General features: G+C 39.6%; 1 protein-coding gene across 1 annotated transcript in view; it reads right to left on the bottom strand.

Annotated features, from left to right (window-relative positions):
- Positions 1-26,384, bottom strand: part of STK39 (serine/threonine kinase 39) — a 293,703-nt gene that overhangs the window by 169,769 nt on the left and 97,550 nt on the right. Inside the window, exons 6-10 of the mRNA XM_050752820.1 lie at positions 16,498-16,607; positions 16,135-16,236; positions 13,957-14,090; positions 5,592-5,640; positions 5,427-5,492 (exon numbers count right to left, since the gene is read on the bottom strand). Coding sequence (XP_050608777.1) covers positions 5,427-5,492; positions 5,592-5,640; positions 13,957-14,090; positions 16,135-16,236; positions 16,498-16,607 — 461 coding nt within the window. The remainder of the gene's footprint in view (positions 1-5,426; positions 5,493-5,591; positions 5,641-13,956; positions 14,091-16,134; positions 16,237-16,497; positions 16,608-26,384) is intronic.

Genomic DNA, 26,384 nt, shown 5'->3' with positions numbered 1-26,384 from the left:
ACTAAACATTGTACTGTTTAGTTAATTGCTTACTTAATTTCATGATTAAGAAAGTACAAGCAATAATCTTCCAGTAAATCTACATCCAGTGAAAACACAGGCAACCATAGGGAAAGAACTGCCTATTACATTTTTCCTCCTCATTCCCTCCTATGGCCAGTATGTTTTTTGGCTGAGCAGTAAGCATTCAGACATTTGCATACAAGCCCCTTGCCCTCTGTCCTGCCATATGTGGGTTTTATTTTTTATTTTTATTTTTTTGAGATGGAGTCTCAATCTGTCGCCCAGGCTGGAGTGCAGTGGCACGATCCTGGCTCTCTGCAACCTCTGCCTCCCGGGTTCAGGTGATTCTCCTGCTCAGCCTCCCGAGTAGCTGGGATTACAGACAAGTGTCACCACGTCTGGCTAATTTTGTATTTTTAGCAAATAAAGGGTTTCACCATGTTGGCCAGGCTGGTCTTGAACTCCCGACCTCAAGGGATCCTTCCGCCTCAGCTTCCCAAAGTGCTGGGATTATAGGTGTGAGCCACTGCGTCCAACCCATATGTTGGTTTTAGAAAGCCACAGAAAGCACATGAATATGCATGTGAGTGTGGTGCCTCAAGTATGTTATCACTAACGTAAAACTTAGACATCAGCCAACTCTGAGGGTTAAATGTTCCTGTAGAAGATGCACACAGATTATGAGACCATCATTCTCAGCAAACTGACACAGGAACAAAAAACCAAACACCGCATGTTCTCACTCATGAGTGGGAGTTGAACAATGAGAACACCTGGACACAGGGAGGGGAACATCACATACTGGGGTCTGTAGGTGGATGGGGAACTAGGGAAGGGATAGCGTTAGGAGAAATACCTAATGCAGACGATGGGTTGATGGGTGCAGTAAACCACCATGGCACATGTATACCTATGTGACAAACCTGCACATTCTGCACATGTATCCCAGAACTTAAAGTATAATAATAAAAAAAAAGAGTTGATGTGAAACATGGGTAAAAACAGCAAGATACTGTCTTTAATACAAAGAAAAGGATATAATAATAACTCATTTTGATAATCAAAAAAAACCAAACAAACAAAAAAGAAGATGCACACAGCCCTAAATATCTACATTCAATTTTAACCAAGCCATTGACTCCCTTCCTCACCTAGTGAACTCAGCACAGTAAAAGATGGAACGCTACATGGTTAAGCTTTCAAACTCCAAAATATGGCTGGAGACAGGCCCCTCAGAAAGTCATAGGAGAGGCAGTGATGGCTACGAAACCTTTTCTTCTCATGCACGAAGATAGTGAAAAGTTAAAAAAAAAAAGTTATACAGCTGCACTTAGCTCTGTTCTCACGGGTCATTATTAGCATGTTCTCATTTAGAATATATAGAGTGTCTTGAGGTCCAGGAACATCCAATCTTATATTACCCTCTACCACACGCCTGCAGTCAGACAGAATTGCTGTTTCACGGACAGAAAAATTAGAGCCAAAGAAAATCAAGATGATCCCTAAATAACAATGTCAGCAAAAGAACCCAGAATGAACCAAATTTTCTGCCTGTAGGAAGAAAATAAATATCCTCAGTTTCTACAATTACCACACACACCAAAAAAATTGTTTTGCATAATAAATTACCAAAGAAGCCACATCGAACTTTTTCCATTTTCTATTTTTTCATAATTTAGAGGAGTCAATCCGGATGAAGACAAGATCATCTACCCTCGTGGAATTATGTGGATCGCAACAAAAACATCACATTTTGGCCAAACATGAGTATGATGGGCCTATGCTTCTCTCCTGCTAAAGCATAGCACTGGTGGGCTCCATGGGGCTTTCTACGAACAGCCAGCCACAGTACCAGCCCCTCTTCTCCTTTAAATATGAAAATTGTTCATATTAAAGAAAAATGCACCCTGAAAATTATCTCTTAATGTTGGTGACCAGAAGAAAGGAGAAGAGAATGCTGCTTATGACAGCAAATTTCTAATCAACATGGTTGCCTCCGTGCCCAAGAGCCCTGCCCACAGGCCTAGGTGTCATTTAAACACTCATGTATCAATGGACTGTCTGTTTCTCTTTGAAAAAGAGCAAACTGGTAAGACAAAAATCAATGGATCAACATCAACAAGTAGCCTCTGAGGAGCAATCTATACCACAGAAACCAGAGCAAGATCAACTGGGAGGCGCGATAGTGAACAGGAGAATGGCCGAGATCTCAATCAAGATAGTCTAAGAACAAATAAACTAACAATTCCCCTGAACCAAGTTTTAAACAGAAGTTACTTAAACACTGAAACAACCTAAGACAAGCAGAGAATCCTACAATAAAGGTTTTCATTTCAGTGCACAGGGTGATTAAAGTAACATTTACTTTCTAGCAGCCATGTCTGCACGAAGTTTCCCATAAGGATGATCATGGTTGTTTACCAGAATCACAAGCCAGAGCAGGGGTTGCGGGCAGACTGCCCACACAAAAGGAATCCTAGGAACACATGTATGCCAAGCATTCTGGGGGTTCAAATGAGTGGAAAACAGTTTCAAAGGGCTTTTCCTTGGCACGTGATCATTCGGTCAGTAAACATTTGTGGGCACTTACTATGAATGAGAAATGCACCATGATCTATGCTGTCCTGGGCAGTGTATGCCCAAGAACCCACAGGTGAGGGGTGGAGGGTAGATGATAACCCAATTGCTCATTAAAATTAGAATTATGATGGGAAAACAGCCAATATTATGAAACTAGAGAGCCAGGATAACATCAAAACAGGCCACTCTCTTTTCTCTAGGATGCTTACAGAACTAATTTTAATTCTCCCTTTACTCCTGTGTGACACTGAGCTGTGCGGCCACCTTGCATTTGAAGGGATGGATGATGGAACAAGACCTGAGGTTCATCTAAAAGCAAAGAGCAAGTAAATAGCAGAAGACATGGTTGAAAAATCACATCTCATAGAACTCTAGTTGCTTATTAAGATAGATGCAAACTGGGGTTCAGAACGCACAGCACACTAATATGTAATAAGTTTTTTTTGTTGTTTTTTGTGGTTGTTTTGAGACAGAGTCTTGCTCTGTCACCAGGCTGGAGTGCAACAGCGCAATCTCAGCTCCGACTCCCTGGTTCAATGATTCTCCTGCCTCAGCCTCCAAAGTAGCTGGGACTACAGGCGCCAGCCACCACATCCAGCTAATTTTTGTATTTTTAGTAGAGATAGGGTTTCACCATTTAGCCGGGATGGTCTCCATCTCCCGACCTTGTGATTCGCCTGCCTCAGCCTCCTAAAGTTCTAGGATTACAGGTGGGAGGTGGGAGCCACCATGACTGGCAAAGTAAGTTTTTTTGTTTTTGTTTTTGTTTTTTTAAAAAAAGAAAGAAATGAAGGTTACAGCCTGAACAGATTCGTCATTTTTTTCAAATTTCAAAAACCTCCAAAGGAAAGTATGGGTTACACAGTGGGAACCACAGATGGTTCAGTTTGGCTGGAGGTTAGAATGTAAGACTGGAAGTTGAAATAGTGCCATAAATTTAAGGCTAAGGATCTTGGTCTTTATTAGACAGGAACTATTTTTTAAATTCCTATTTTTTTCATTTATTTGCTCTTCTGGTTGTTCCTGTTTAATTTTGGAAACCACTTTTGAGCAATTAAGTGATGTGACCAGAAAGTTAATCTTGTAGAAATGCCTAAGAAAGAACAGAAAGGAAGAATGGAACAGTTAGAAATTTATTTCAATTGTCCAGTTAAAAATAGTAGAGAAAAAGGTTTCAACCAAAATTGCAGAGGGAATCGTAGAGAAGATGTGGAGAGCAGTTAGATGGGAAAGACAGGGTAGGGAAGAGGGCTCACATATAGTCCCAGGGTTCTGAGGCTGGGGGGCTTGGAAAGAAATACAGAGCACAGGAAGGTTAGGCTTGGGAGAGAAGGTGGGCCCTGTGGAGTCACCGCGATAGGGAGGCTGGCAGGCCACTCAGCAAGGAGCTGGAGTGTGAGGCCAAAGCTGCAGAGAGAAAGGGGCCTGGAAAACACCTCTCAGGGACCAGCTAACAGGATAGGATCACATGACACTTCCAGCAAAAGAAGTGTGGACCCAAAAATAAGAAAAAGTCCTTTGAGGACATGTACTATATAAGCTAATGGCTTTCAAATGGCGTTTTCAACTCTGGCTGACATTTTAAATACTTGATCAAAAGACCCCATGCTAGACTCCAACACTCCTGGGAATCTCCCCAGGCATCTCCTCCAGACTTCTGATAGGAGTCCTCAAACTCCAGTGGCCTCAAACGAAAGCTTTAGGTTTTCTGCCCTTCCCCTTCAGATATTCCACTCTGATGGACCATCTGCTCAGCGCTCCCTGTCCCCTCAGAGACCAACTGGGCTCATATCTCCAAAGTCAACACATCAGTCCTCCCCAACCACAGTCCAGAAACCAGCCCACCCCACAGAATTCTTCTGGTCCAGGAGAGAAGCTCAGATACCTTCACAGAGTGGGACATTTCTTAAAACCCACTTGAAAATCCATTTAAAACAATTCTAAAGCATCAGCTAATGCATTTTCTACAGAATATTTTAGAAAAGGCAATATCTGGAATTTAACATTCAGTTATGTATACCTTGGCAAGATGAGATAAAATCCCTAAAACACATTTCTTTCCCATTTTTATTTACAGCACAGACAACACAGATTCATGTCAGCTTTCTCTGTAACTGTAAATGGGGGAAAAGAACCTCCTTTTTAAAATATGTTACTATATACATATTTTTAATTATAAATATCTAATTTAATTTAAAAACCAAACTAAACCAAACCAAAGGTTAAATTGTATTAGGTTTCAACCACGATGAAATCTGTAATTACAAATAAGTTTCTGGAAAAATACGTAAATAAATAAATACATACATACATGCCATTTTAAAAATCTAAAACCTAGAATGGAAAATTTTTCAGCTAATCATTACCATAATTTAGTTAACATAAGGTAAACTAAAAAAGGGACCATAGGTCTTTTATGAGGAAAGAATGCTATCTCACAGCTATTCAAACCACGAAAACTTGTGCTTTTTATCTTCATCGTTACAAACTGTATCTAAAAAGTGATCATGCCTCTTCCGTAAAACCCAAAGGAAAGACGTTCAAGGATATTTTACCTCTCCGGTATTTAAACCTCATCATATCCCCTCCTTTCTGACCTTCTTTAAGCAAAGCTGATAAAGGGAAAAATGAAATCATTTGAGATTCAAATTGTTTCCACACCCAAATGTACAACAACTAGCTGAGATAACCAAAAGGCAAATGCAGTTATCTGAGTAATCACTAATGAGAGAGCCTCTGAATAGCATATCCTGCATATGTGGAAATCTTTTTCCAATTTTTCTACGGGTTTCATTTCCCTGGGGACTGGTTCCCACAGGGTCATGAAGGCTAATGGCACTTACCTTTTTGGCTCTTTGGGCTATGTCTGGTGTTCTTGTAAGCAGCTTCTCAATCAGGTACTCTCTGTTCTGCAAAACAAATATTCCCAACAGTTTAACATCAAATACGATACATATAAATTCACAGTGATTTCAAAATAGCTTTACTTGGGTTTTTAAGCATGTTACCTTGGCCTTCTGGAAGAATTTGCATTTTAAAAGTTCTGCTGCTGTGGGCCTGAAAGATCAATAATAAATTAGAGTTGAAACAATGACCACTTAATAAATGCACTGCCTTGACGAAACAATTTAACCTTAAGAGTATTTCTGGAAGACCAATTTCAGGAATAGCAAAACTCAGAACCAAATTCATCATAGGCTGGCACCAAATTAAATTGTGCCAATTTTCTAGTTCTTTCCAAATACCTCTACTGCCAAACAGATAAACTTCTGTATGTAAAGTGCTTGGGGCAGAATCAATTTTCCATCCTTCATCCTTACACTTAACTAAGTGAATTCAGTGTTTCTAAAAGGTGGCAGACTGACACATCTGTGAGCTAAATTTCTATATTTATTAAGAAACCATACAAGCTACTATATGACCCTGTCAAAGAAAGCATACTCTACTGTGCTCTGTGCTTCCCCAAGAGCAGCAGGTACTGCAAGCGGTTCACACATCGTGTCCACGCTCTGTTTGCCTGCTCAATAAACCTGTCTCAAGTGCATATGGACTGCTGTTTGCCAGGTGAAGGTAAATGTGATCGTGATTAATAAAATGCAAATTCATTTAGAAGCATTACTAGATGGTGTGATTATTTCCTCATGGTGTCATTCAACTTGCTTCTCTAGCCCGTATTTCCTGTAAACTCTAAGTTAGGTCTGAAGGCTTGAAGAGATTTAATTAAGCATTTGGGGCAAGAATACTTCACAGATGATGGCACACACTTCTTACAGCAGCACCTCAGAGGCAGGTCCTGTTAGGTCACTCCACTGTTAGTGATGCTAAATTTAACCATCAGTCCCCCCAGGCACCTAATCTCTCCATTGCAAAGGTCATGTTTTCCCCCACTGCAATTAGCAAGTGTTCTGTTGGGTAATACTTTGACATTTTATGAATATCCTGTTCCTGAAAACCTTTCTGCTAATTGTGTTCATATCTTTGCCTTCAATAATTATTTCATAGGAAGTAGCAGAATATTGAGTTCCTACTTCTATCTTCCTTGTATACTGACTGACATTCTTACACAAAGAATAGCTTCCTTCATCAATAGTTCCTTCCAAAAACGCAGCCATGAGAAAGAATCAAATAACCAGAGAGTAGGGTGCTGAGCAAGACGACTGGTCTGATTTCTTTCAGGGAGATTGAAGGAACTGTTCTAGACTCAACAGACTTTACAAAACATTAAAACCGAATGCAACACACAGCCCTGGACTGGATTCTAGGCTTGAGAAAGAAGATGCAGAAGCTACAAAGGACATTTGGGAATAATTAGAGATGTGTGAATATGCTAAATATTAGATAATTTTAGGAACGTACTCTTCATTTCCTTAGGTGTGGAAAAGTACTGTGGTTGTGTAGGAACATGTCCTTGTTTATAAGAAATCCAAGCTAAAGTATTAAGTCTCTTACTTTCAGAGTTCAGCAAATAAAACATAAATATCACAATTATAGAAAATGTTAATAATTGTTTAATCTAGGTGACAGTACAGAAGTAAACAATGCACTACTTTTTCATCTTTTCCATATGTTTTAAGCGTTTCATAATAAGATAATGGGAGAGAAAGGAGGAGGGATGCATTATTGAATATCATTAGGTATTATCTTAGGCAACAATTACCAAACACATAAATAATATTGTAGCAGGGGGTGGGGTGGGGCAAGTTTAAAAGGAATCCTCATGCTTGAAACAATTGGAAACTGCTGCTTTGAAATCAGGAAGCTCCACTAAAATATTCCCAGGGATCAAACCCAAGCACAGAAAGAATTAGAAAACGTCATCAAGTGCATCAGTACACAAACTGTGTAAGTCTATAGGGGCCCCAGAAACTATTTCTGTGCAAAGAAATTTTCTGTTTAAATCATTACTGCTTTTTTCCTCAGATTTCAAGTGGAGCACTGGTTGCAAGTAGGTACCTGACAAAGAACCCTGGCTCTCCATATCTACCAGCTAATTGCTTTGAGTAACTAAGGGTCTAAACAACAGGTAGGCCATGAATCTGCACCTGTTATAAACAGGTCTTAGAACTAAACACTATAGCATAACTCTTTCACATGATTCAACTTTGGTTGTTATTTTAATGTATACTTTTCCTGATCACCAGCAGATGTTTTTGCCTCTAGCTACTCCAAATTCATCCTTTCATTCTCTCAGTACATATTTACTAAGCACCCACAGTTTGTCAGGCATTATGCTAGGTGGTAGGCATACTATAGTGAAGATGGCAGACATAAATAATACCTCCAACAAGTCACAATCTAGCAGGTAAGAGCAGAGTGTGCTGCTCAACAGCAAGAGGGGCAGCAGCACATTCAAACACCTTGGAGGAAGGAGAAGGGCTCCTGAGGGAACATGTAGTAGAACCACTTTACAGTGGACTCCGAAATGGACCAAAATATCATGTTTAGGAACCTCACAACATGAAACAACATTTTAAAAACTAAGAAGCATACAAAATAACTTGGATTTAATTTTTTAAATGTGAAAAGAACCCTATGAAAATCACAATGATGAAAAAAACTCAAGGCCACTGTTCTGTTCAAAGGCCTCATCACCTCTGGCTAATATAGTTAAATAAAACAGCGCCCCCAGCTAGTGGCTCACTACTTCTCCCTTGCTACTTCCAACCCATCATCCATCATCCCCACTGCTTCCCAAATTAGCATCTTAAAAAAAAAAAAAAATCTGATCCTCTTTTACCTATCCTGATGCATTTCAGTGGCCTGAGACAGAAGCAAGTCTTCTAGGCCCTGACTTCTCCATCCTCATCGCCCCACAACCCCAAGAGATGCCACCCTTGAACTGCAACGATGTTCTCACTCATCTCTTGCTCTTTCATGACAAAGCACACACTGCTTTTCTTGCTTCCAAATTTTTCATAACCAACTGGCACACCCTCGCTCATCAGTCAAGAGCCAATTTAAATGTCATCTTCAAAGATACCTCTCCTAGCTCCTGCAAGCAGAAGGCACTGCTCCCTAACTGGCACTCATGCTCCATGCTACCCACATTCCCATCATGTATTTATCTGTTCCTATGTCTCCCCGCTTCACTCCACTAGGATACGAGTCCTTCCAAGGCAGGGACCTCATAGGATTCCTTTGTATGTTTCCAATACCTAGCACAGAACAGAAACTGCTAAAGCTCAATTTGATACTATAATCAAATATGGGGGAAAGTGATGCTGCTACACATTTGGACACAGCACTACAACTCCTGGAGCTAGATTCAGTTAGCACCAAAATCTAAGCATCTGTTCAATACGGTGGGGAACAGGAGAAAGACTTAATAAAAATGAGACCCACGCTAGCAAAAAAAGAGGACAGAGGAAATGCCCAACGTAAGGAAGCAAAGTGCCTCCCTGTCTCCTCTGCACCATACCCCCACCAAAAATCTTCCTCCCCACACACGAAGGGTCAAGTGTAGGATGATGTAGAGAGAAAGCTGGGAGGTACCAGGGATACCTTGAGATACAGGGCTGGGAAAATACTTTGCCTTCTCCAGCAAGGTCATTGCCATGGTAACCAACAATGTAAAAGGGAAAAGCATGCTACAAAGGAAACTCCTTTCTCTGCACTCCACTCCACTCTTAGCCTTCATCAGTAAGTACAAAAACACAATCAGGTAACAAAACAGAATTGGTTTAAACAAGCCGCCTTCTTTTTTTATAGGCTTGTTAAGTAATAGGTAATTCCAACTTTATATAGAGAGTAACTAAATAGCAGATCAGAGGTTTCTCTTTGCTCAAATCAGCTGAAGTGTTTATCACTTTGGGATAAACTGGAAGAAATTAAGAAAATGACAGAGGGGCCAGGCACGGTGGCTCACACCTGTAATCCCAGCACTTTGGGAGGCCGGATCACTCGAGGTCAGGAGTTCAAGACCAGCCTGGCCAACATGGTGAAACCCCCATCTCTATTAAAAATACAAAAATAAGCCGGGTGTGATGGCAGGTGCATGTAATCCCAGATACTCAGGAGGCTGAGGCAGGAGAATCACTAGAACCCAGGAGACAGAGGTTGCAGTGAGCCGAGATCATCACAACATTCCATTCCAGCCTGGGTGACAAAGCAAGACTCTGTCTCAAAAAAAAAAAAGAAAAAGAAAATGACAGACGAAAGACAGTGAAAGAAAGTGTGAGAAAAGCAGAGGTGCCTGCTGCCCATTTGATTTCAGGGTTTTTTGTTTTTTATTTTCCTCATTTATCTATTTTTATTTTATGCCATAGTGACTACCAATGCCTGGCTAATGTGGAACCACCAGTGCCACCTACCTTTTAGCTGAGTACTACAGGAGAAAATTCTGCAAGCACAGTCACATCTTACATGGCCACTAGCAAACATCAAACAATTCAGCACAATGTAAGTACCAACAGTTTTATGAGAAATGCTAAAATGTTACCAGTAACCAAAATAATGGTCCGGCCTTTGAATGATGATTCAATTTTAAATCCTTAAAAACAATGCAGCAGTCTGCAAGTAACAACATTCTCAGAAGAAAATCTCTTAAAGGATTCAGCTAATACATATGGATGAACCAAAGTCCACTGAGACTTAAAATAATTTTCAAAAGACTCTAGATGAATATGATATAGTTTAAATAGTTCTAACAATTTGCATTAATAAGTTCCAACAGCCCTTTGACCTCAAGCAGAGCTGCTTTCCTCCCCACACCACTCCCCACAAAAGAAATATTCAAGTCATATTCCTTTCTTAAGGATTTATCAATGCAACATCATCCCCCTTGTTGCTTAAAAAAAAAAAAAAAAAAGTTGGTTCTTTTTACAGTTGCTAGCCACACAAAGCCTGTAGTCTACAAGATTAAGGTTCTTTTATTTTTAAGAAATAGCAAGATGTTCTGGTATGCAAATATAAGCAACTCTCTGTCTACGCCAATGCAGAACACAGACTCGGACGACCCAAAGGGCTGCAACACCCCAGCTCTCTTTTATGAGGAAAGTCCCATGAGCTCTCAAGGTTGACAAAAAAAACCACAGCCTATTCTCAGCAGCCTGAGAGTTGACGCATATGAGTGAATCTGTGCTGGTCACTGTTTTCTCGCAATATTTTTTCACTCACTGCTCGTAAGGTACTCGGCAACACCAGGGCTTTGGCACAAGTAAATTGCTTTCAGATTATAGGTAGATGATCTACATTTAGGCAACAGAAATAATAAAAACTGGCAAAAATTTTGCATTCACTCTCCAACCTACTCAAATCTGATTTCTGTTTATTAAACACTCTTCAATGGGTCCAAATCACCCCCAAATTGCAAGTTCCCAATCATCTCTAGTTGTTCAAGAAATGGTACTGAGCATATAATACAGACCAGACACTGGATATAAAGATAAGCAGCACAAGTTCTCCTAAAAAACTTACAAACTTTTGAGGAATTGGGGTGTATAAATCAATAAGAGTACACAGTGTAATAAGTGCTATAAAAGATATATTTTCGATATACTGTAGTTATTGCATAAAAGTTTCAACAACTCCACTTGGTCAGGAAAAAAAAGGCAAATAATGAATGGCAATCTTAACCTCATGAGTACTTAAGAGACTCCCTGGGTACTGTGCTATGTGTTTGAAGTGCATTCTCTCTTCCCATCCTCATAGCGATCCTATGAAGTGGGTTTTTTAAGGCCCATTGTACAGACAAGAAAGCTAAGTCATACAGATCTTGATAAAGGAGAGCTAGGAATCCCACCCACAGGTACCTAACTTTAGGAAGATGTAGCATCTGAATCAAGCATAAAAAGAGGGATAGAAAGGGGACAGAGAAACGGCAAGAACTCTTGAATGACAAAAGCAAAGGTAGAAAATATTCCTGGTTTCTTTTATTATTGTGCAGGAATTCAAGGTTTACTTATCAAATTAGTCATGGATTCATATGTTGAAATTGCAACCTATCTAAAAAGTAATTCAACAATGTTGCTTTTTTCCATTCTTACAGGTCATAGATTTTGCCCCCCGACCCCCAATCAACCTATGTATCTTTTCATTGTAAGAAAGAGCTACCTGGGAAGGTGATGTGCCACTAACAGTCTACAGCTGTTTGGTATAGAGAACAATTGCACAATAGTGAGAACAGATTAAGTTACAGAGAAAATATCTAAAAGAAGACCTTAAACAATTAATGCTTTGTACATCAACAATGTTTTTAAGAGAGTAGTCTCTGAATGAAAGATTTGAAGATTTTGAACATATGGTATACGACTCTCCTCTAAAGAATATATATATATATTTTTTTTCTGGTGGAGTAGAAGGAACCTGATATTTAAACTCATATAATGAATAAAATCCAGAAAGACTTTCAAGATTATTAAGAAATAAAAATGGGCTGAGTGCGGTGGCTCACGTCTGTAATCCCAGCACTTTGGGAGGCCGAGGCAGGCAAATCACGAGGTCAGGAGATCGAGGTCATCTTGGCCAACATGGTGAAACCCTGTCTCTATTAAAATACAAAAAAAAGTAGCCAGGCGTGGAGGCGTGCACCTGTAGTCCCAGCTACTTGGGAGGGTGAGGCAGGGTAATCACTTGAACCTGGGAGACGGAGGCTGCAGTGAGCCAAGATCACGTCACTGCACTCTATCCTGGTGACAGAGCAAGACTCTGTCTCAAAAAAAAAAGAAAAAAAGAAAAGAAATAAAAACATTTTGTTAAATATAATGTATGTCAATCTAATTTGTTTTGACCAAATCACATACAAATCTCCTAAAGAAATATACTATTATATCATTAAGTACACTAACAATTCTACCCTAAAGAACAATTTTCTTAAAAAGCTGGAATTGGGTGACATTACAAATCACAACCACTAGGTGGAATCTCAATTACTGTCGTTCAAGAATCAGGAAGACCATCAGTAATAATCTAGTACTAACTGGAAAGACAAGAACTTCTCTTGCTGGGCTATGAAGGATCAAATTCTGTTTTCTTGAAGATGTCAAAAAATTTTACTGAAGATGACACAAAATTCAAGGGGAAGATAAGCAAATGTTGGAAAACAAAATTAGAATCTAAGAGCATTTCACCCAAATGGAGGTTGAAGAAGTAATCTCAACGAAAGATCAAAAAATTGTGGAAGAAAAACAAGTCCTACAAATCAAATATAAATGACAAATGAGATGTTTACATAGAAATAGTACATAGGTATGACAAAGTAATCATCCCTTTTACAATAAATAATTCAAGATGGCTAATAGCAGTCTTCATTCCTGGCTCCATGAGAAAAGTGACCGATATGGAAAAAATTCAAGGCAAATTCAGTAAATGTAAAGGAATGAAGTGAGCAGCTACAAACAATGGGTACAATTATGGAAACCGTTTAATCTAGAGAAGGCTTGCCTGCTCAAACAGTAAGTTACTGTGTAAAGGCTTAACAAGTTTCATAAAAATTTAAGATCAAAATAAAGGAATCACTTCTAACAGCAGAGTCCTTCCCTGAAAAAGAAGTTTCAGAAGAGAAGTCAGTTATTACATTTTAAAATATAAGGAACAAATTGGATCCTCAGGTGGATTAGGATAGACAGGAACTTCTCAGAGGCCTCTCGTGGTCTGTGCTAGACTAACGCCATATACAACTAGGTACCTGCAAAGGGACCTTACCCAGGCAAGGCCGTTCACATAATTAACAATCTCCTCTAGGTGACAAAGAACAGAGGGCTCCATGATCACTAACCAGGATATTTCAAAGTCACAGAAATTAAGAAGGAAGCAAGGAAATCAGAAAGCAGACACAGTACAGTGCAGGGCAATAACCAAAGAATAAATAGGAAACACTAATGTTAATTTAAAGCCATTTGCTTCTGTTTACATGATTAATCTTTTTAAGGTAAAAAAAAATTTCCTTAATCTTCTTTACCGATAATCTTTTAAACAGCACCAACAACTTGTTCTGCAACTAACAGGAAGCTCATGCAAAATTCAACAGCTCTGCCTAGTTTAGACTGGAGCTAGCAGGATATTCAAATCCTGAGAGGTCAGCTCAACCTACACAGTGCAGAGTATTAGCTCAGCTTCTGAATGTAGCACTGCCAGTTTCTTTTGATTTCTGTTTTACTTCATTTCCTTTGATGACAGAGCCCACACCTAACAAGCACAGTGAATCTTATTAACGCCACAATTCTTCCTCTGCCTCTCCTTTATTCTTCACCCACTTCTTTCCCCCTTGGACCCACACTGTCTTCCACTAACAGGTTGGAAATCTGGGGACCAGAGCAGGGTTTCCCAGACAAGAAATACCTTTCCAGTGTCCTCACAAAGCCTTTCCCCATCTACAAACAAAGCTTTGTCATGGCTCAAACCAGGTCATTAACTCATCCACTAAGTTTCACTTACCTTTTGGAAGGATCTTTCTGAAGACACAGTGAAAGTAATTTTCTAAAGGACTTGCCGTATTTTTTCATCATTTCTTTATCCTCTACCCCTGTTTCCAAAGTGGGTGGATCATTTTGCAAAGTCAACATTAACACCTGCAGCAGAAACACACATGAAGACAGAATCTCAGTACAGCAATTGCTACAATCTAGTTTTGCATTTTTCATAGAAGTGTAAAAAACCATCCTTGATTAGATACAAAGTGCTTTCCCATGATTTTAACTTTGCAGAAACTGTGTATTGAAAGTATCCATTGCCACTGCAAATCTGTTCATGCCCCCTTTAACCTTTTTGTTATTCCATTGACAGAATTTACAAAATTTGCTCTATGTGTTGAGAATGATCCCAGACAGAGCTTCCTGGGAACTGGTTCATGTACCGCCTCGAGGAGCACGTAGCTCCAGCACAGGCTGGTTGGGAAAGCGGGTGGAGGAGAGAGAGAGCCAGAGGCATGACTGTTCATGTGTACAGGTCATTCATAAGTAAGGAACTGCCTGTACTCAAGGCTTCTGTAACACATTACTGGCCCTAAAAATAAAACCGCAACATCCCAGGAGGTAACATGATTTCCTTTAAAAAAAAAAAAAAAAAAAAAAAAAGAGAAAACATACAGAAAATTGCTAAAAGACTTGGCAAAACTGAGAGTAAGACACTGAAGGATAGCCAGAATATAACTGAGTGGCTAAAAACTGTCATCAAATCCAAAGTCCTTGCTGCTTTTGGAGGGGTACAAAACAAAATAAAAATACAACTTTAAATCAAAAAGGTAAAAATTCCACTCTTTCATACTAACTTCAAAATTATTTGCTTTAAAAAAAAAAGTGGAGGGTGTAGAAAACTACTAGCCTGTACGATGAATAAACCTCATTAATGCATAATTCAGCCTTAATTTATGCAAATGCTATACATGTCAAGCTTCTTTTCAAACACTTTCACATGTGTGAATAGATGAAGCGTGAAAGTGACGGCTTATTGTTTGTGGAGGATAATAGCCCACAGGAGAAAGTGGGGGACTGAGAACTCTGAAGAAATTCCTAGAGGACTTCAGGCTGGGAGTGCGACTTTGAATTCAGGTGGGAAACACTAAGAAGAGGCGAAAGAAAGAAAAACTGAATGAAAGAAAAAATCCTTCAGCATTACTTCAGTGCTTTTTCTTCAAAAGGTCACTTCAATTGTTTATACTTCAATTTTAAATTTTCTGCTAACAAAATCCGGTATATGTATCCACACACACATACACTAAAATCCTAACTATGTTAAATATATATAGAGAGAGAAAACAATAAAATGAATTACACTAAAACCTTAGTAGAGATTGTCTGTGGTTGATGAGATTACAGATGATTGTTTTTCTTCTTTAGTCTGACTTGCATATCCAAACTTTCTACAATATATTACTTCTTTTAAATCAGTAAAACTCACTTTTTATTCTTGGGTTTTTAAAATAAATCCTCCCAAATTTTTCCAATAACCATGAAAGAGTCATAGACCATACTCTATGTAAAACAGCATTATAATTTCACTAAACTATTTCAGCCTCAAAACAAAATCCAGTTGGGTAAATTAGCCCTGATACCACTATCTCAGAACTAAGAACAACAACGAGGTATAAGCCAGTTAAAAGAACAGCAGACACGTGAAAATAGCATCCTAAAAACACTGTGGCTCTCTTGTATCAGATGAGTTGCCAACATTACACTAGGACAGCAGGGGTAAAAATGTTATAGTCCACTTAAAAAGCAAAAAAAAAAAAAAAGGCCTGAAAATCTGGGAAATCCATTTGCAGAGATGACATCACCATAACCTATTTTGAGATTTTCTTTGGGAACCTAGCATTTTTCTGCTATCAAAAGAGTAATGACCAGCATTTGTCATAGCTATCAACCTCCATCGACCAATCTGATCACATTATTTTCTCAACTCTGTGCTGAGACTATAAAGCAAGCTTCAAAACTGGGAATTATGCTACTTTTGTCCTATTCTGTCCACTGAGAAAATCAGACAATGTTCAACTTGGCTGTGTTCCTCCATTAATTCTCCTTGGGTCTAAGAGAAGGATGAAGATGTTGAAGACAATTAGAAAACTGATTCCATCCAATCACATTTCAACCCCGACATAGTATTTCCAATTGTAATTACTTTCATGGGAGGATATTTGTGATAAGGTGCTGCTCCTGTTGCTAACTCAATGGCAGTTATTCCAAAACTCCACATGTCAGCCTTGAAGTCATAGCCTCTCACCTAAGAAAGTAAGCAGGAAAAAAAAACACAATCATACGGCAGGCATGTTACATATCATCAAGTCCATATCATGTCAGAAATCCACAGCTGTTGATGTATAACTTTTATATTCGTTTGCTAATTAACTAGGAATCAAGAATTAAATCTTAAGTTACATGATGCATTCTACTAAAATGCTAGATACAAATGAAATGTTAGTGTATTAATGATCTGTACGATTATACTATGTTCATCAAAAAGTCACTTTATTGTTTTTTTCACCTGTTCCATGACTTCAGGGGCCATCCAACATGGGGTGCCAACGAATGTTTTTCTTACTTTATTTCGGGTAACATCACCCCCTGTTGCTAGGAACGCACTTACTCCAAAATCTGAAAGGGAAAAAAAAATCTCCTTTATTTTATGTAAGACATTATTGCTTATAAATTGTGATTTTTTTTTTAGCATGTCTCTTCTTTGTGAGCTTCACAGTGGTGATGAACTGTTCCGAACATGTCTACGGCACTCTCTCAGGAAAAAAAAGGCAGATCTGCCCTCTGTCATCCCCTACACCTTGGGGAACACCATCACTGGTAATGGGCCACAAGCCCGCCAGTCCAAAAGCTTAGTATACCAAATTAAATATAAAGGGTCTTAGCTTTTAGCTGAGGTATATAAAGATAAGATACATAAAACCAACATGCCTGAGTTTGTCTGTATGCAAAAAACCTTAGTCAGCAAAGACTGATTTTCTGGACAATTTTCATAAGTACAGATGAAATGGATTGTAGAAGTAAACAGTATTTTTCTTAACACTCAGTATATACTAGAAGTTAATTTTATGAGAAGATGAATTAATTAGGCATACCGTACAGGTTGAGCATCCCAAAATGCTTGCGACCAGAAATGTTTTAGATTTTGGATTTTTTCTCATTTTAAAATACTTACATTATATACTAAGTTAGTTAAGTGCCCTCATTCAAAAACCAGAAATCTGAAATGTCCCAATGAACATTTCCTTTGAATGTCACCTCACATTCAAAACGTTTCAGAATTTGGAACATTTGGGATTTCAAATTTTCTGATTTAGGGATACTCAACTTATATATACATACAGGCACATGTGCAAAAATTCTATTTGTATATACAGTACAGAAGGGAATGCCTGGCAATTATTAATGCACTATTCTTGCTTTCATTTTTACACAATGGTTAAAAGTAGTTAATAAGTTAAAGTACCAATTACTCAAGACTAGTGTACCTATCAATGACAGCCAAGTCAAGGACTGCTTGATAGTGAGCTGGTAGTAATAAAACACGTAGTCAACACCTCAAAACACCACAGCGCACTGTGCAGTCTGAGCCTCTGCAAATCGTTCTCATATACTTTTCCTTCGCTGGTCCCCTTTGTTGGCTGTCAGGGTGACAGCAATTACCAAAAAACAACCTCAAGTACAAACCAAGGTCAAAATGTATTAGCATTTGCTGTAGGCCTATAAGGTTAGCTTATGCAATTGTGACTTAATAACATTGTAACCAGTTTCCTGAGTAGAAATATATTGAATGTTGGATTTTATTTATATTTAAATTTACTAGTACTCCCAACAGGATTTCAATTACAAATAAAAGGAATGAAAACTGACAAATGGAGTCTTTGTTCCAACTGCTACTCTCATGTTCATATTGAATAAAAGTATATATTTTTAAACTGCTATATAATTTAATATGCATATATGTTTCCAATTCTAAAGCCCTTTTAATTCTTATACTGCAGCCAGAACACTGAAGTCTTGTGAAAAGAAATCTCTGTAACCACTCAGTCTCCTGTGGGTGGGAGAAGATACAATTCATTCTCTTAGAGAAGAGTTAGGTGAATTGAAATATGTGTAAGCATCTACTATATCTGCTGGAAAAAAAATATATTTGATAAAGCTTTTAAAGCTACTAATTTCAACTTCATTTGTATTTCTAAAAAGAAGTTCAACAATGAATCCAACATTTCATTTTTGTTAAAATGATTTTATAATACGATAATATGAAATAAATACATATCATCTATAAATCAAGGATACAGGTAAAAGCTGCTTTAAGGAAAAATTGATTCTTTTAAATGCAATTGAAGCAACTCTGCACCCTAACGTCTCTTCCTAAAAGATATAATCCAGGTAAAAATCCATAGTTAACATTAAATATATTTTCACTTCCTTAAAAATACTACCTGCTTATATTACACATTTTAAAAAGTTAGACAAACAGCTGAAAAAGATGTATAGTAGCAATTTATTACCGACAATACCCTTTCAATATATCTGTCATGATTCATATATTTATACAGAGCCTCCACTTTGAACACTCACTTTAAAGTCTCAAACAGATGGTTAAATGTCTTTAAAACTCAGAACAAAAATTTCAGGAGCAGAAAACACCAATCCTAACATCTACTCCCTCTATGACTACAGAATAAATACACAGTTTGCTCCTATGTATGGCTGATGTGTATATAGATTATATGCACTCAGTAACAGAACATTTTGAGTAAAGCACATAGTGTGCTTATGTTATATAAACAAAAAATTGGTATATTCTGTTGAGATAGCTTGCATATGACAGTTAGAACGAGGTGGCAGAACAGTAACAGTGAAAAGCCGTCCTTGTTTCCTAAGGGGTGCATCTATACAGCCAAAGGGAATGGAGCCAGATTCACTTGGGTCCAAAACCATGGACATTTCTCAGGCAACACGGAATCAAAGGCTACACATAAGGTTAGCCAGTCCATCTCCTGACTGCAGGAATAACTGGAGGATATGGGTAAAAGCTACTTTAAGAAAAACAACAACAGCAGCAGCAACAAAGAATGCTGTCATCCTAATAACAAAAAGGCTCTAACACCTTCTGAATCCATCTACTTCTTTGCTTCTCCACAGCCACTGCCTTCATTTAATCCACCATTACTACTTGCCAAGACTTCTGCGGCAGCCTCCTAAGTTCCCATCTCCCTTCCTTCCCCAGATCCAGGCTCCAGCGACCAGGCCTTTCTATGTCACAGGACTGAGCCCTCCTTAAAAGTCTTTCAGGCGGGGCGTGGTGGCTCACACCTGTAACCCCAGCACTTTGGGAGGCCAAGGCAGGTGGATCACGAAGTCAGGAGTTCGAGACCATCCTGGCCAACATGATGAAACCCCATTTCTACTAAAAAAAACACAAAAAAGTAGCTGGGCATGGTAGCACATGCTTGTAGTCTCAGCAACTCTAGAGGCTGAGGCAGGGGAACTGCCTGAACCCAGGAGGCAGAGGTTGCAGTGAGCTGAGATCATGCCACTGCACTCTAGCCTGGTGACAGAGCAAGATTCTGTCTCAAAAAAAAAAAAAAAAAAAACAACAAAAAAAAAAAGTCTTTCAAGGCTCCCTGTCCCCTGAGGAAAAAGTCAAAATCCTTCAGCATAACAGGTAAACCTGACTGCTCTTTCCTCTTCTGCCTTACCTATATCACTACTCTCAGATTCAGATGGTAAGCTCCCTACTGAACGACTTACTTTTTATTCCCTGATCCCATCACCTCCTTGGCCTCACCAGCACTGCCCTTGCACATGATGCTTTGTCATCTAGGTACATCAACCCTCCATGCTAAACAGGTGCACCAGCAGAGGGCTTTCTGCATGGCCTTGTTAATGACACAGCATCTCCAGCACCCTGGCTCTTGGTGAGTAGTTGGATGTGCATTCATCACCTTTGCGTAATTTGGCACGGGCGATTTCAGTAACATCAGTCATGGTCTTATTTTGAGGTGTGAATGCTACTAAGCCTTGAGGAGGATCTGCAGGTATGGTTATCTGATTTGGAGAGTGGCAGATGTACTAGGAAACATCACAGGACTAATGGGCAAGATCTGAGTGTTAACAGTGATTAGGCCTAAGGCTAGACTATTACCCAACTATATGACTCCAGAAAGGGACTTAAACTTTCTGGTTGGGCCTTACTGGCCTTCTTATTTAGACCTATTTTTATTTATGTATTTATTTTTTTCCAGATAGAGTCTCGCTCTGTTGCCCAAGGTGGAGCACAGTGGCATGATCATGGCTCACCGCAGCCTCAACCTCCCATGCTCAAGCGATCCTCCTACCTCAGCCTCCCAAGTAGCTATGACTACAGGCATGTGCTACCATGCCCATGTAATCTATTTTTATTTTTTGTAGATATGCAGTCTCTCTATGTTGCCCAAGCTGGTCTCAAACTCTTGAGCTCAAGCAAAGCTCCTGTCTCAGCCTCCCAATGTGCTGGAATTATAAGCATGAGCCACCATGCCCAGCCTCTATTTTTATATTACTTTCATATTTATAAGACTCGTATTTTTTTTTACCATGTATGAATATTCTTTACAACAACTGTTAGGTAGATCAATAAGCTACTCAATGCCCTTTCATAAGCAAGGCAAGAAGGCTGCAGGGATAAGCATAAACATTTTACAGTGGCAGAGATAAAATAGGAGAAGACATGTTTCTTGACTTTAACAATATTTGTCGGGCATGATGGTTCATTAGGTGGGTGCAGTAGCATGCAACTGTTAATTTCACCTACTCAGGAGGATGAAATGGGAGAATCACTTGAGCCCAGGAGGTCGAGGATGCAGTGAGCCATGACTGTACCACTGCACTCCAGTCTGGGCAACAGAGTGAAACCCTGTCTCAAAAAAAAAAAAAAAAAAAAAAAAAAGAATATTCACACCTAAGTAGGATAACATATGAAAACAATAAACAATAAAACAACATGCAAAATCAAATGCAATGTATAAAATCAAATACCACATTGTCTGTATAAAAGCAGAGGAGCTATAACCATAATGGTCATGGAAGACTATCTCCAAAGTGGGCCTTGGTGCCAGCCTTGAAGATGAGGTGAAGACTTGGATGAGGAAGCCCAACAGGAAACAAATTCTCGACAAAGAAATGGCATGAGCAAAGCACAAGTGTGGAGCCAAGAAGAAAAACTGACAGCTGCAAGGGTCAAAAACTCAAAACACCTACAGCAGCCAGGCAGGAATACAATAGAGAAAAGAGGGTCCTGAAAACCAATAGCTACAGTCTCAGTGACAAGGGCCCTTGATACTCAGTCTCTGTGACAGGAGACTTTAGGAGTGCTGGGCCCTGTGTGAAGCCCTGGAGCCCACTGTCAGCACCCTCCAACCAAGGTCCAAGGCAGGCCCCTGTTGCTTGGCACCAGGAGAAAGTTGCCATAAAGAAATGCAGACCCAGGATTGCTGGATATCCCAGTTTTCCCAGGGAAGCCAAACATTGGAATCTTTATGAAAAAACTCCCTTTCTTACTGTAGTTGGCAACAAATTCATTTCTAAAAAACTGGAAAAGAGATTTCTCCTGCCTAATTTAGTCCACAAAACTAAAGTCTGCCAACTGTGTGGTTATGATGTCTAAAATTTACCTAAAATACTTCAACATATGCCGTGTGATACCACAACTTAGGTGGTCAGCTGGCATTCTAACCAAGAATGTCCAGTGCTAGGGGGGTTCAGATAGCACTCAACTCAGCATGCCAGAGGCAGCTGCTGGAAGTATTTCTATTATCCAAATCTAAATATAGATGAGTATAAGCCAGGTGACTAAGTGTCGAAAGGAGTTACTATTAGGGAAAACAGTGACCTGTTGAGAGGTATGAAACATGTTAGAAATGGACTTTCACTGCTGAAAATAAAGGTTCTTAGCACACAGAGAGTGGCTAAAATATTTCAGATATACTCCTCACTCTTGCATGAACAGAATAAAACAATCCAGTCCAGCCCAACTGTAGACTATACCCCAGCCAGTTCTGTGGATGGTTGGATTCCTAATAGCAAGCATAAGGATAAAACAAAAACTGCATCTGGAATCTTGGCATGTCTGCCTCTAATGAATTTTTCATTCACCTATGAGGAAAAAGAACTGGGATTTCCTTGAGCTTACAGAACAAATTGTGAGAACTGTTTAGGGGCTCGCTTGCTAACCAAGGGCAAAATTTGGTCTAAAAGTTGATTTCTCTAAAACCTGTAAGGGAGGCTGTGGGTGAGTATCCAAGCCTCACCTACCTCAAACTTCTGCAGTATCTGCTATTCTCTTTGAAAAGGAACCCGAGTTGTGCTTGAACAACATTGACTTAGGTCACTTCAACCTTTGATCAGAGAGTAACAGGATCAATGTTTGAGAGTTCAGAGCTTCCTAAAATGTAGCTACAATGAGTTAAAAGAGACACTGATGCCTAAGTGGCTGAGTGGGAGTCTGGAGCAACAGGAGCCCCCACAGCTTCAGGGGACCCTGAAAGTTCTTTCCTACTAGCAGCTTCTTTTCCATGGAGGCAATGATTTTTAAAAGCAGGGAAGTACTAGGTGAGATTGTTGAGGGGCCCAACCAACCACAGAGTCTGAGTACCAGGTAAAGGAACTTATACCTGATTCAATTAACAGCTGTCGTTCCCTTTCTCGTTAGAGAAGAAGAACATTTGGAAAAAGTGACCATGCAGGGATGTTCAGCAAAGGAAAAAGACTAGAAGCAGGGAAGACCACAACCATAGCCCAGGAGAAAAATCAACAGAGCCGGTATATGAATAGAGAGGTTGCAAATGGAGAGGATTAGACCAATTCTTAAGAAAATATGATGATTTAGTAGGTATTGGAATTAAGAAAAGAGGAAGGAATAAAAAAGATTAGATGACTTGCCAAGGAACACAGAGCAAGTTATTGAGGGTCTGAATAAAATTCATAGTCCTTCAGAAAGGAGTCAGTTACTTAGCCCTAGTCTCCTTTTCTGGAAAGTTCAATGTATTTTTCTTTATTGAGAAGGAAATGCAAAATGCAATAATGGGGTTAAGATTCCACAACTCCTAAGCTCTTTCTCTGAGTAAAGATCAAGTTGTGATTACCCAACACAGAAAAACTGGTTTGAGGTTCACTGGTTAATCCTAAATGTCATATTTATATCAAAACCAATCCCTTTATAATTTGGTTTGAGTCCCAGTTGTTTTTTTTTTCTCATGAGAGACTCTCAAGACTTGACTGACAAAATTGAAATGTTCTTCTAAACACTCGGGAACATTTTCAGGGCTGCCAGCATCCGGCCTTCCCGAGTCCCACAGGTTTCCTTAAAATGTTATACCACCAACGTTGGATGATTAAAGAAGTACATTGTGACTTCAATTATGCAAACTGTATAATAATGAGTAGAAAACAGAAGCAAATATTTTCCTAATTCTGTTGGGAACAGACTAAAGAGAGCTTTTTTTTTTTTAACCATGTAGTTCCTTATTTTCTTATTATTTTTGTACTAGGATGTGTGTCAGTTGTACAGCATCCACTTATGCCCGGTACCACTTATGCCACATGGCTGTGCACAATTGTGTACATGCACCGTGTGGGTTTAGACACCATGGGCTAACAGAGCTTTGATTTCGACACAATCCTGGCCTTTTAGTGAGAGCCAACATGGGGGAATATATTAACTTAAATAGAATGACTATGACATGACCTAAACAACATAAATACAAGAAACATGCTAATGAGCCCAGTATACTACACTCAGCACTGAAGGCACCATCCTCTGCTGCTAATTCCCAGGGCCCTTTTGCCTGATTTTCTTGGTGAGAGAAGAAAAACACAGACCAGGGAAAGTCAGGGCTTTAGCAGTTAGCAGTTACAGAATCAGAGGCATGCCTCTTCCAACTGCAGTCCAGACTTACTTATTACATCCACATTAATCTTCCTAAAGTGCAGTTTCTGATCATAGCACTCTCTGGTCAAAATCTTTCTCCCTCCAGGGCATTTGAGAATAACAGGAAAGCTCATCCTAGGCCATAATTCAGCATTTATATGGAAGCCAACAAGATTCTAGTATTGTTTCCTTCTGATTGCAATGCTTATTCAATTATCGTATACTTTAGCAAAGTGCTTTCGCTCCTTTAACTGACCAAATCACCACTTCTGCTTTATGTTTATGTATAATTAAATCCAGCCTTTGGATACTAATTCTTCTGTTTGTTTTCTTTTTGTTTATAGAGGAAAAGGGCGCAACTTTTCACTTTCCTGGAGCCTGACCATCATCAGAATGTCACCAGACCTCTGGGCACTGAAAGCCAAGTCTGAGTGCAAACTGGGAGGGCCACCCTTTCCCTCCAACCTACACTAGGAAACCCTGCAACCCAGAGCAGGAGAAAGCTTTCTGCTGTCCTGACTCAAAGGAGGCAGAGGGATAACTTAAATCTTCCAGGTGGGTGTTGCACTTCTGGGCACCTGCGCTGTGTTCAGCAGAATGCAGCACAGCTCAGGGCAAGAAGCAGAGTAGAAAGCCCAGTGGGCCAAGTCAAGATGCAACAAGACCTGGAGCAGCAGCCACCCACACTCACTGAGCTGGCTTCCTTCTTGAAATCATGCCACTTTACACATAGGAGTAGTTTTCCTTCTATTATTATAGTGGTATTCCAGCACACCCACAGCCAAAAAGGCCAGATAGCAATGTGTGTGATGTAACATATGTGGCCCCTATTCAGAGGCATACTGTGGGATCCTGATTCTAGTAAGTCTGCCATCAACAATCCCTAAAACTAACAGAAAGAAGACAGGCAGCAAGGGAAGACACAGCGCATACAAAGGAGCCATGTTTCCACTCCAAAGAGGTGCTTTAAAATTGAACAGGCCTAGCCTAAATGTTAAGTCCCAATGACACTGCCTGCTCGTTTCCTTCTTTGAGCAACAGGTCCTCAAGCTTTACAATGAGAAGCTTAGAATATGATTGGTTCTCAGTATCAGTTCCTGGAGCACACACTGTTGGTTGACTGCCCAACATCCATATCCTGTTCTTTTCTACCAGAATCTTGATTTTGTTTGCCAGGCCTTGGGAGATTCATCTTATTGATCTAAGCCAATAATGGCATATCATTCTTTTTCAGCAGTGAATGGTCAGTGGCTCTGCCCTAGTCCTGACCTATAAGATCCTAAGATAATACAGTACAGGCTCTTGCAGGGAAGTTTTTCTCCTGAATAAAAGAACCATCCTACAAGGCTCCTTTGCTCCCCAATCTCCTTCCTGTTTGAGAATGGTCATGTGAAGAGGTGATGCTAGTAGTGACAACAGCCCATGAAGACAGCCCATGAAGATGTGACGTAAGGGAGTGATACAACCCATGCCGGCAGGTGCTGCCCAACCCCCACTGGCAGCACAGAAGGGAAAGTAGGAAAGAGTCCATGACCTCCATGACATCTCTAGGCCCCTGTACCGACTCTGAAACCAAATGCCCAGACTTCTTGCTATGTGAGATAATTAATGTTTCTGCTGCTTAATCTCCTTTCAGACCAGTGCTCTGTTATTTGTACCCAAAGGATTCTTAACTCTTACAGTCTCCTGCCTTTCCTCAGTCTAGCCACATTGATTCATACTTCCTGACTGCTAAGGGTTAACCATTGCATCAGAGGCCAAAGTCATTGCAATCCCCAAAAGGACTTGGTAAACAATTAGCAAGAAAACAGTTTAGCACACAGTGCAATTTTGGATTTTAAAACAGCTCCGGTATCAAGCATGGCTTTTAATGCCAGAAGCACAAATTAAAACAAGTAAATGCAGAGGCATCTCAAGGGGGAAGAAAACATACTGCAAGAAGAATCTAATTCACTTTTTTGCCAATAGTTGCTGTTGGGGCTATACTTACATAAACCTACAACAAAGAAAATAACACACTTCTAGGAAAATAGGAGACAGAAGTAAGTTTGACATCCTAGTCTAGACCCTTGTCATTCAAAGTGGGGTCCATAAACCAGACCAGCATTACCTGTGAGGCTTTAAATGCAGAATCTTGAGTCCCACTCTAGACCTACTGAATCAGAATCTGGACTGGAGCAAGATACTCAGCTGACTGAATGCACATCGAAGAAGAGAAGCACTGCTCTAGATTACTGTCTTCCTAGCAGGCACTATGGCATGATTCAGTGGGACTGGAAGATCTCAATGCACAGCCAACTCCACAGGTTCCTCTTTCACCTCTCAGATGAAGAGAACCATGGCAGGGGAGAAAGAGGAGCAGGAAAAAAGTATTTATGTGTGCATATTCATGTATCTTATGACACAGTAAGTTCAAGGGCAATTCTAAAAACATAAATGATATCCCACACAGAATGATCTAACCCAGTTATTCTCAACTG

This window comes from Macaca thibetana, chromosome 12 (assembly GCF_024542745.1).
Source record: "Macaca thibetana thibetana isolate TM-01 chromosome 12, ASM2454274v1, whole genome shotgun sequence".
NCBI lineage: Eukaryota > Metazoa > Chordata > Mammalia > Primates > Cercopithecidae > Macaca > Macaca thibetana.
The sequence above is the reverse complement of the archived record's forward strand: the minus strand, read 5'-3'. Positions and strand labels throughout refer to the sequence as shown.